This window comes from Cynocephalus volans, chromosome 8, assembly GCF_027409185.1.
Source record: "Cynocephalus volans isolate mCynVol1 chromosome 8, mCynVol1.pri, whole genome shotgun sequence".
In the NCBI taxonomy this organism is placed as follows: domain Eukaryota; kingdom Metazoa; phylum Chordata; class Mammalia; order Dermoptera; family Cynocephalidae; genus Cynocephalus; species Cynocephalus volans.
This window is the reverse complement of record NC_084467.1, coordinates 125,055,323-125,067,564: the sequence shown is the minus strand read 5'-3', so window position 1 is coordinate 125,067,564 and position 12,242 is coordinate 125,055,323. Positions and strand designations below refer to the sequence as shown.

At 31.7% G+C, this 12,242-nt stretch overlaps 1 protein-coding gene across 6 annotated transcripts in view; it reads right to left on the bottom strand.

Moving 5' to 3' along the window:
* The window catches only part of DCAF6 (DDB1 and CUL4 associated factor 6), a 121,059-nt gene that overhangs the window by 82,242 nt on the left and 26,575 nt on the right, over nt 1–12,242 (bottom strand). For all 6 annotated transcript variants that reach the window (XM_063104689.1, XM_063104691.1, XM_063104690.1 and 3 more), the window contains exons 4-6: nt 5,571–5,756; nt 3,555–3,668; nt 878–1,013 (exon numbers count right to left, since the gene is read on the bottom strand). In XM_063104689.1, the coding sequence (XP_062960759.1) occupies nt 878–1,013; nt 3,555–3,668; nt 5,571–5,756 (436 nt within the window). The remainder of the gene's footprint in view (nt 1–877; nt 1,014–3,554; nt 3,669–5,570; nt 5,757–12,242) is intronic.

The following is a 12,242-nucleotide window of genomic DNA, read 5'->3' as shown; positions in this document are numbered from 1 at the left end:
GGTTTGATTCTATAGTGGATAAGGAGAACAAGAACTGGCTTAAATTAGATTCAAATCCAGTACTGCAGCATTATTAACAGTACTTTAACCAAGCTAAGAAGGTATAAATATATGCTATACATTAATACATACCCAAGTCACCGTTCTTTTTAACTTTTCTCTCCATGTTTACCATTATCTTTTTGATTGAAAAATGGCAGATCCTCCCCAAAATTCATGTCCCCCCAAAATTCACATCTACAAGAACCTGAGAATGTGGCTTTATTTGGAAATAGAGTCTTTACAGATACAATTAGTTAAGATGAGGTCACACTGGATTAGGGTGGGCCCTAAATCCAATATGATGTTGTCCTAAGAAGAGGGAAATGTGGACACAGGCACACACAGGAGAGAATGGCATGTAAAGATGGAGCAGAAATTGGAGTGATACATCTACAAACCAAGGGATGCCAAGGATCGGCAGCAACCACTAAAACCCAGGTGTGAGACATAGAACAGATTTTTCCTCACAGCCTCCAGTAGAAACCAAACCTGAGACATCCTGATTTCAAATACCTAGCCTCCAGAAATATGAGAGAATAAACTTCTGTTGTTCCTAAGATACCCAGTTTGTGGTAACTAGTTATGGCAGTCCTGGGAGAATAATACACCAAGTGTAACAATTTTTTAAAGTGACAAATTAAACAGCAAAACTATCATCCCAATAGGTCGTAAAAACTTCGAGAAATGCTATTTTTCATAAAAATCCACATTATTTAAATACATTCTATTTCCTAAAATTTTATAACTAAATAAGTTTTAAACTTAAAAATATGTCATAAAGATTTATTCTTTGAACTGATAGACTCTTATATTTTCTCTAATATTATCTTCATACCTGTAGCTCTTGTGCCCAGCATTCGCCGATCAAATATTCGTACTGAGCTATCAGAACAACCAACAGCAAGATAATATGGTATTGGAGGACAAATAGCTACAGATGTGGCAGCACGTCGACAGTTAATTAAAATGTCCTACAAAAGATAACATAATACCAGTTACATAGAGTTATTCAATAGAGATGAGATTATATTTCAAACAATTTCTCTTTAATTAGAAGAAAATCACTTTTCTCAGAAATCCTAATTCGGTCAGCATGACGAGGGTTTTCTTTTAATTTATTGAGAAAACCAACAACATGGTTTTCTTTTAATTTATTTTTCAGATTTCTATTGGAAATTGTTATAACATATTCAGCCTATGTGAAACCATAATAAATATACTCAGTCAATGTTCCTCCATGGCAATTTATCACTTTAAGGAAAATAATTTTTCTTTATAGTTTGCTATACAACTCCAAAATTGATTGATTTCTACTATAATATTGTACACTTTTCTTATGAACCAATCAAAATAAGGAAAAATATATGGAAGTACTAAACTCAGAGACTTAAAAACAATCAATTTTGAGTATCACAAAGCACATTTTGAAGAGGAAAAAATAAAAATTACTCCCAAATATAAGACTAAAACACTGAGCATTTATGCTGGATCAGCAGCAGCTACAAAAAGCTGGTAATAATTCTAGAAACTCAATATTTACTACTACCACAATTTAAACCCTTTTTCAAAACTAGCTACATATCATATGATAATGATATAATACAATTTGAATTATTTCTTAGAAATGCCTGCTAAATACCCCATACTCATGAATAATGAATATCTTCTTTAGAAATGTAAAAAACTCATACATGACCTAAGTAATATATCAGTAAGTCATTAACAGAAATGCCTATTGTTTGTCCACTTGAAAGTAAAGATGGAGGTATAATCTACCTTTGTCTATGATAAATATTAAAGATTAATTTATATGGTATTCATAATATTTTAATTATAACCATTGCTATTAAAATACAACAAAAATATTATTAACTGACTTAAAATTTTTATGCTTACCTTAACTTGTAAAATTTTTCTCCTTACCAGCTCAAAAATAAAGTACACATATACAAACCCTGCAAAAAACAGGTCTTACTATAATGTCATTACTTATCTCTATAGAAGCATTTGAAAATGTAAGTTACTACTCCAGAGATATATCCTTAAGGTATTCTGTTGATTCCATATTATTTTGTCTAATGACTCTGGCTCCTCATTCTTCCTAGTATAGCTATGGTTTTAAATTAATTTACCTTAAGATCTATTTATTTATTAACCTCAGAACATTATTCCTATTACGTAGAGTTAATTTACCAAACACCATTCATAATTCTAAGTTTTTAGTAGTTAAGAATTACTTCAGTTACCAGTTTTTCTTTATACTCTCTGCCTCTATTCAGCTTTACATATAAACGAAAAGTTTTATTAAGGAAAGAATACTCTCACTTCTTATTAGCCTTGTTTTATTATTTTCACAGAGTTTTTATTTAGAAAAGCATAACTAAATCCTAGTACATTGAACACTAAAATACAGTTTAAAATAATTTGGAATAACAAACTTTCAAATCTACCACTTACTAAGAAACTGGTATACAAAATGCCTCTAATAAGCTGATATTTTAAAATTACTTCTGCCTTCAGTTCAATGCTTTCATATGTGTGTGTGTATACACACATATATAACATAAAAACTGATTAAAAATTGTATGTTTAAAATTTTTTCCAATTTCTACCTTTTGTTTTCTTTTCCTTCTCTGTTTCAAATATATAAAATAATCTTTTTACTCCTAAAGCATGTTAACTATGGTAACTGGTTTAGTTAGCAAACACTTACCCTGATTACTAGTAATTCTTTTTTATTTTTTTTCTAGCTTTCAGTAAAAATATATTAAGCAATATTTTCTTATTTCATCTACTACTTCAAAATGATCCAAGAAAAAACTACTGTGCTCTAAATAATGTATGACAGAAAAAAACGCTTGAGGTTAGTTGTCTGGGGACAAAAGTCTGAATGATTTCTCAGGCCTTTTATAATTTTACAATAGTATTAAAAAGTAAAACACTAAGAGCTGGCTGGTTAGCTTAGTTGGTTAGAGCACTGTGCTGGTAACACCAAGGTCCAGGGTTCAATCCCTCTACTGGTCAACCACCAAAAAAGTAAAAAGCTGTTAGTGAAGATATATCTTTACAGAAGTGAGCTAAATTTGAATGAACATATTGATAGAACGGTTTCTTACTGTTTTGTTTAAAAAAAGAGAGATAACCTATAATTCTTGGTTTAAAAGACAGAGAAAAAAAAACAGTAAACTGCTACACGTTTTTGCCACTGTTACTTGGTAAGCCAGAATTGTCTTCATCAGTAAGAGATATATTGATCAATTCTCCAAGTTTTTATAATACTAGAGTATTTACTGAACAATTATGCAAATTTTCATAAATATAATTTAAAGTTACAATTAAAATAAGTTCCACAACTTCGATATTATATTTTAATTAAAATTTTTTTCTATTCTAAAATATGAGATTATTTAAAAATTCACCCATAATCTTATCACCCAGAGATAACTTACTATCCAATTTTAATTATAAACTTAATTTTTTCTGCATCATTTGTACAAAAATTGGATTCTTACATCTTTGCAATCTTCTTTTGTGCAGCTAGTTTTGATGCGTGTATCAAACCATCTAACAGTTCCATCTTCACCACAGGAGAGAAAAGTGTAAGGGTCATTTGGTACAGTCATAATCTAAAGATGAAAACAAAAGTATAGGTAACCATACTGAATATTTAAATAGATGGCTTTAAAAAACACTGATACTATTTCATAAAATGATTAAGGTAAAAGCAATAAAAACCATATTTAAATTATTTATGATTTATCCACATGATTCAAACCAGTACAACACGGATAGACATACACAAGAATTGTTCAATTAATACAATTCATTACTTTGACAATTAGAATTAATATAACTTCAAATAGAAAGTTCTTTAAAATTACAAACTTCTAACAACTTTGACAAGAAATAGTCTCCCCTAGGTAGCCTGTTCAAACTATTATAAAACGTCATTTTTATGTTTTCTTGTATATGAATTTATAATTGTTATTATAAATACCTGATAAAATTTTCTTCTCTGGTAATGTTTAAGAAAACTGTGGGATACTGAAATGATTTAAACTGATAAATTGACCTCTCAAAAAAATTTCTTTAATGGTAGTGATGGCTGCACAACAACGTGAATGTACTTACTGAAATGTACACTTAAAAACAGTTAAAACAGCAAATTTTGTTATGTAAATTTTACCACAATATAAACATTATTTAAAGAAGTGAAATATTTTAGTTATTCATGTATTCGCTTCTAATTTAGAAATTATTGTAAGCTGAGGCCCACCGTGAACCCTGTCTCAACAATCTCCCCCCTCCCCCATCCTGAGAAGGAGACACTACCAAAATTGGGTATTTAGCATTTCTATATCTGGTTTTATGTACCCACACAATGGAAGGCATGTTCCTATGTTTTAAACATTGTATACATGAAAAGGTGCTCAAACTGATTAGTCATCAAGGGAATACAAATTAACACCTTAAGGAAATACCACTATACACCACCAGTATGACCAAAATGAAAGAGACTGATAATATCAAGTGTTGATGAGGATGTGGAGCAACTAGGACAATCACACATTATTGATGGGAGTGTAACAGTACAATCATAATGGAAAATCATTGTCAATATCTACCAATCTGTTTATATGCCTCTGCTGTAACCCAGCATTTCCACTAAAAATAAATGCCTGCATATGGGTACCTAAAGACATAGACATGTACTAGAATGTTCACAGCAGCACTATTCATATTAGCCAAATACTTGAAACAATCCAAATATCCAACAATAAGGAGACTGCTGGGAGGGAGGGGGAGAGGGAGGGGGAGAGGGAGGAGGGAGGGAGGCTTCAGTAATGGGCCACAATAATCAACCACATTGTATATTCACAAAATAAAATTAAATTAAAAACAAACAAACAAAAAACAAATATCCAACAATAGAGTGGAATAGAAACTGTGACCAATTTCTAAGATACACAGATACTTTAAAAGAGCACTCTACAGTGCAAGCAATTTTTCTCAGCCAAATAAAGCAGCATTATTGAGTCTTAAATTCCCTCCACCTCATTCAATTCACTCAAGACTAGAAAGCTGATTCTTTTGTCTACTGCACTAGTGGTCCTTTGGATGTGAAAATTTGATAAGCATTCTAGCAAAGACTTTATGCAAGCCAGTGATTAAAGTGTTTAACAGGGTAACATGTAGTACAGAGCCATGTAGCACAATAACAGAGACATCTGCAAAGGTTGACGTCTGCTTGCTTAAAGTATGGTTGATCAAGCAATTACAAACCCATCTTACAATACTAACATTCACATCTTATTTCTTAACTTTATCTACAAGCCTATCGAGACACATTTTCCTAAACGCTTTGTTGAAATCTAGATATTCCATCAATAATTTCTATGTATGAACATGTATATATACACACACACCTATATATTTATACATACACACATCTACACATGTATACACACTCAAAAATATATACTTACATATACAAATATATCATATATATAATTACAATAATACCATACCTCATAGGTAGTTCCATAATGGCACGTAAATTGGCATTGTCTGTTGGTTTCTGCATCTTGCTCAACATTGGTATAAAATATTACTCCATCTCCAGAGCAGGATACAATCTGCTTATCATTTGTACATGGTAAGAATTTTGCACTAAATATATTTGCTCGGTGCCCTGAACGAATTGTTGTCAAAACCTAAAACACACAGAGAAAGTAGTTCATGATAACTCATTATTTCCTAGACATTCATATGTAATATAATCATAGTCAGTAATTCTCATTAACATTCTCATTTCAATGAAAGATTATGTGATTCTAAACTATCATAATCAGAAAAAAATGAGAATCTCACATATTTTCTTTTTGTTCCCTCTGAGATGCAAAGATCAAGAACCACCAATTAGAATAATGCCATGAAAATCAAATATACATATTTCCACCTATTTGGTTTATCAGACTCACTCATAAAATCTCAGTAAATAAGAAAGAACTATTTTGACTGACTTTTGATTATTCCCTTTCAGGATGAAGAAAAATAGCCTGAATTTAAATGACTCATAAAATCAAAGTAATGAAATGGTAATGATGAGAATACAGCAGACGTTTCAACATCCAATTCCTCAATTACATTTAAAAGACCAGAACAATTGTAACAGAAATAAAATTTAAAATTATTATTTTCATATTTGTAACATACATTGCATATGATGACTAATTCCAATGGCAGTGCTTAAAAGTGAAGGGGAAAAATAACCAAGATCTGATTAAAAAAAAAAAAATGAGAAAAAGACCCAAACAGTCCACAAACAGATATACAAATAGTACTTAAAAATATGAAAAAACAGAAATTTATTTATAAGGAAAATGAAAATTGAAATTATCCTGTAATAACAATTCTCACTTAGATTGGCAAAAATTCAAAAGCTTGACAACAGACTCTATAAGCAAGTCTATGGGAAAATAGGTTCTTAGAGCACTGCTGGTGGGAGTGCTAAGGGAAACTTAGCAATATCTCACAAAGCTGAATATATGTTTACCCTTTGACCAGGCAAACTGGTCAAAAATTCTGTTTCTAGGAATTTATCCTAAAGGTACACATCCAACAACACACACACAAAAAAGTACAAAATTATTTATATTTATAATAGCATAACACAGGAGACTGGTTGAATTAACTACAGTACATCCCCATAATGGATATACAATACAGTACAAAGTAAGTAGGGTGAGTTAAGTACCTGCTGTGTTTAAAAAAATATATATATAGGGATATCTCAAAACACAGAAAGTAAGTTGGCTTGAAATGTCCACAGAACAAATTTGGGACAATATGAATATCAAAAATAATATAAGTGATAGATTTTAATACATTGAATAAAAATAAAAATCTATAAATCCATAATAATTTCTTAAAAGGCTCTAGGGACAGAGGAAATGCCCTTTTATTTTTTTTACAGAAAAATGTAAATTAAAAAATGTAGGAAGAATGACAATTTTAAAAAATCACTGTTTTGTAACCATATTATAACAACTGATTCAGTTGACTATATAACTACATAATTTTCACAATTAATGTGAAAGACACTGGATGAAAGTTAGGAAAAAGAATATTCACACATTCTCAATATATCATCTCACAGAGAGCTTATTAATTACAAAAGGTACCTCAATGGAGGGAACATACCTAATATCACCAATAAGGGAACAAACTAAACTAACATCATGCACCACAGTATCATCTGTGAAAAATTCTTACCAAAAATGTTTAATCTGAATCTACTCATGAAGAAACATTCAGACAAATCCAAGTTGAGAGACATTCTGTAAAATAACTAGCCTGACATGTCAATGTCAAGAAACACAGAAGACTTAATATAAAGCCTTTAAACAAGATAGATATCATGGTCTTTAACCCTGTCAGATATTTCAGGATGGTTAACCAAGGAGCTAACTATATAAGTCACTAAATAGAGCATTTTGGTTCTTACTCTGGTAGGTCTTTGGCTTTGCATTAGTCATATCCAACAGGTACCACTCTTAATTTGCCATTTAAGAAGTTTGTGTACAGCTTCAGAAACAAAAGCAGGAGCTTCACTGATTCATTACTCACTCAAGTTGAAAAGGATTCCTTTATTAACTAATTGAGATTTAGTTATTAAAAACACTGGAGATCCTTCCTTTTGAACACATCTCTTGATTTCAGATGTTTCTCTCCAAACTTACTCCCCTTTCTAATATTCCCCATCTCAATGGCATCAATATCTATTCACAGAGCTGATCAAGTCAAAAACTAAGTTGTCAACCTTCACTTCCCTTTTTCTCATCCACTAAACCCACCAGAAAAAACATTCCAAAATACATCTCAAATAACTTCTCACCAATCCGATGCTATTTTCTTTGTCTGGGCCATCATTCCCTCTTACCTATATTACTTCAGTGGACTCCTATCCCCTACTTACAATCTTGTTCAAACTCTACTCTCCAAACAGCAGCCAGAGCTATTTTTTAACAATGTAAATCATACCACTTGCATGTTTAAAACCCTACCATGACTCTCCATTTCAATTACACACACTAAAATATAAACTCCCTAATATAGCCTACTATCTGATCCCTGACTACCATTTTAACTTCATTTTGTACCACTTTCTCCCTAATGTATTATTAGGATACATTATTTAACAATAGATCATTATTAAAAGGATGAATACTCGTGTATATAGTTATCAATTTCAACCACTTTGGAATTTGTTTTTTAATTGTTGAAACTGAATCTAGGTTTGGGGAGGGATAGGCTGGGTAAAGGGCATAAAGAAAAATCACAATTTGTAATAATATGTTTATAATAAATAATATTTTAAAAAGAAAAAAGAAACTGAATCTATGTAGTCAATACAAGTGTGTATGTTATTGGAGGTAAACAGCAATAAGGTTGATAAAAATACACATATATACACTTAGGAAGAGTTATAATATTGATAGCTGGATTTATTTTCTTAGTTGTGCTTTCCTTGGATCAATGTATTGTAATACTTATTCAGAAAACATCTATGGATAATGCTCTAGAGAGACAGAAGTTGGCAGGGTAACTTAATCCAAGATGAAAATAACATATTGATAAGTACAATGATTACTAAATGTGAAGGTGATCTAGTTGTAACATCTATCACTCTGCTGATCACATCATTTGGCCAAGCAGGTATCTCCTTTCCTCTTTCATCCTGTCATAGATAACCCTTCCAAAACTTGAAGCTTGGTCCAAAAGTATCCAGATAGTAGAGAATGGTTTTTCAATCCCTTGGTAAAAATCACTCCTCTCCAAGCCCAACTCACACCCCTGTCTAAGGTTTCAAATATAAAATCTGTACCTTTCTTTTACTAAGATTTATTGGGCACCAACTACATGACAAGCAAATAAACAATCTGCTGAGTTTTGAAAATACAAAAAGGAAAAAATAAATTGTCAATGTCTCAAAGAAGTTACAGTCTAAGCACAAAAGGCAAACAAATATAATACAATATAATAATATAATAATACTTAGCCACAAAGTACAAGAACATAGACAAAGGAGTGGCTACCTGTGTCTAGGGAAGATAGAAAAATATACCAAAAACAGGTGAAACTTGAAGGATTAGTTTTAAATTTGCCAAATAGATGGAAGGTACATGGGAAAGTGGGAGAACATTCCACAAAGAGAGAAAAGTACAAACAAAAGCATACGGTACAGAAAACATTTTATGCTCTGAGAACTACACATAGCTGGCTGAGACTAAATCAAGAAAAGTCTTGAATATACTACACACTCGAAATTTATCTTACAGAAGATACTGCAAGGCCATCTGAAGGCATAGTTCCTCCTCTTTCATCTATGCCCTCAGTGGGTAGCCCTTTAAGGGTGCCAGTGTATTGTGGATGGTCTCTAAGCCATATTTACTTAAAATATAATCACATTAATAAGGAATATCTCCAGTCTCTTAAATCTATAAAAAAGTGTTTCAAAAATGTTATTTGCAATAAACTAATATTCCCATGAACTCACAGGATCTAAAAATAGAGTCAAAGTATAAGAACATTTTTTGACAAGATCAAAAATTTATTCTCCTGTGTAATTAATCATCAGTGCTTTAAAATAAAAATTCCTGTATCATGGCAAATTTGCATCTATTAAAACCACTATGTGAAAAAGATAAAACCTCATTATAGTTACCATCATTAAAAGTATAAATGATTAATCATTTCCCAAGCTAGAAAGAAGAATAATCACGTTTTCAAATATACACATACTATTAGTAACCATGGATCAAAATAAACGTCATTTCTTAAAAAATAGCAAATAAAAGAAAAACAAGGTCTTCTAAAAATCATTCCCTTGGGACCCAGATGATTGTTTTGTACATTAAAAGAGTTAAAATTCTGATAGTAATGATCAAAAGGCATTCTGTATATACATTATTCCAAGAAATTTTCTCTGTTGTAAGAAAAAGGTTGTTCTACTAATTACTAACCCAAGAGAAGAAGGATTTGAAAACATAAAGTGTTCCATTTGCTAAGTCAGAACAATTAAATATAACTATCACTGAAATAAAACTATAACATTAATAAAAGATATTCTCAACAGGTACTTTATAGGTTGAAGGATGATAAGCATTTACTTAAATATCAACTGTTTAAATGTGGAAAACTAAGAAAAACATGAATTTATTTTGTAGGATTGAAAATATTAAACAAGACTCTGTTCTGCCAATCTACCACGTTCTCACCAATATAAAAATAGTTGTATACTTCCTCTCTACATAAACTCAGGAGCTAAGAGCCAATGAAAATCAGGACACAATCCTAATTAAAACTCAATATAATATCCCAGTTTATTGAATTGGATGTCTTGAAGCATTCCACTAGAATCTAGTCACTGCTTGTAAACTGATAAAATCCAGTTTCTTAAATTACCTGCCTAAAGATTAAATTCTGAGAGTCTAAAAAGAAATTATAACCTGTAAGATCCGGCTTCAAGCAGCCAACCAGGCCCCTTTACACATCACTATATAACCTAAATGAATAAACAAAAATTTTTAAAGAGTAAAGGGAAACAGAAGTATAAAACATTAATATTAGAAAGGATTTTAGAGATTAGTTATGACTTTCTTAACTTACATATGAGGAAGATGGCTCAGGAAAGTTTAAATAACTTGACCAGGATAACAACAAAATCCATCTAACAAATAAATCTATATGTGAGGGTACTTCAAAAAGTTCAAGGAAAAATTCGTACTATCTTTTAATTCTATTTTTCCATGAACTTTTTGAAATACCCTCATATATATCATTATACTAATCATAATGTAATTTTTAAAATGTTATGGAACTCTTCTCCATTCAAAGACCTATATATTAATTAAGTAAATCTCACACTGCAGTAGTACCAAAAAGTAGACAGGGGTACAACTACTATGCCACTTATCAAATTATTGCCTCTCAGATCCAAATTTACCCTTCACTTTTACAGCTCAGGCAATGGAACTGGGTCCTTTATGTATTGTTTTCTTCGCCAGTTGCCATAACGTTAAGCTTTTTTAGTAGAAGCCACTGGAAAAAATGTTGCAAGAAAAAGGAACATGCTTCCTATTTCTGATGTACTCCCTTGGCTGGCTCCTGTGACGTGCACAGATTCTCCAGTGCTACGGTCCTCTAGCATGGGCAGCTTCTCCAGCATCATAGCACCACAGTCCTACAGGGTGGTCAGCTTCATTCAGGTTCCAGCTCCTGAATGAATAGTATGGTATCCAGGAGCCAGCAGCTTCTTCTACATTACCATCTCCCAACATCCCAGGACATTTTGTAGCATACTATCTCTGATGAAACAACTCCCTTTAAGCAACCTTCCCCAGTGCCCTAGAGGGAGGTGTTCCAGCAAGTTCCACTAGCAATGGCATCACAGCAACTTCTCTGCCATCCAGTGAGCCATGGCACATCCTCTTCAATAAAATCTAGATCTCAGCACTGGGGTGCCTCTTCCTTGGGTGGTTTATCTCAGTTGTAAGGTTCGTGGAAGCTCATTCTATCTGTTATTTCTGTATTTTTTTAGAGTCCTCTTTACTTTTTAGTAGCCAAGCCCTTATTACTCCAATCTCCTGTTATAGGTAGTAATTCTTTATATTAAAATTTCCCTGTTGAAATTACTGTGTGGTTTTTCTGACTGGGCTCTTACTGATACAACCACCAATATACAGTTGCTATTACTGCAAAAAAAAATGAAACATTTTAAAGATACATTTTCAGAATTACTGTTAAAAGATTAGATGTTAAAAGACCTAAGATAGAAAATTTAAGAAAATCAGGAGAGAAAAATGTATCATCTGAGTTGGGAGGCAGCCAGGAAATGTACATATTCCTATTCTTAACTTGAACTTTAAATTATCCTGAATGTTTCAGATGTTACAAATCTTAATTATTTAGCCATATTTCTAAAACAGAAGGTTTCTCTTTGTAACTGGTAAAGTGTAAAGGATGTCTTTTTATTACACTCAGTCAGCTGTTTATAGCTTTATCATTCAGTAGCTAAGTTTCCCTGTAACCATTCTTATGGACCAAACATTCTACAGATATAATAAAGATTGTTATTTGAAGCAATAATTAAAATAGTTACCCAAGAGTTAGAAAATTATGTAATTCTTAGATATTTC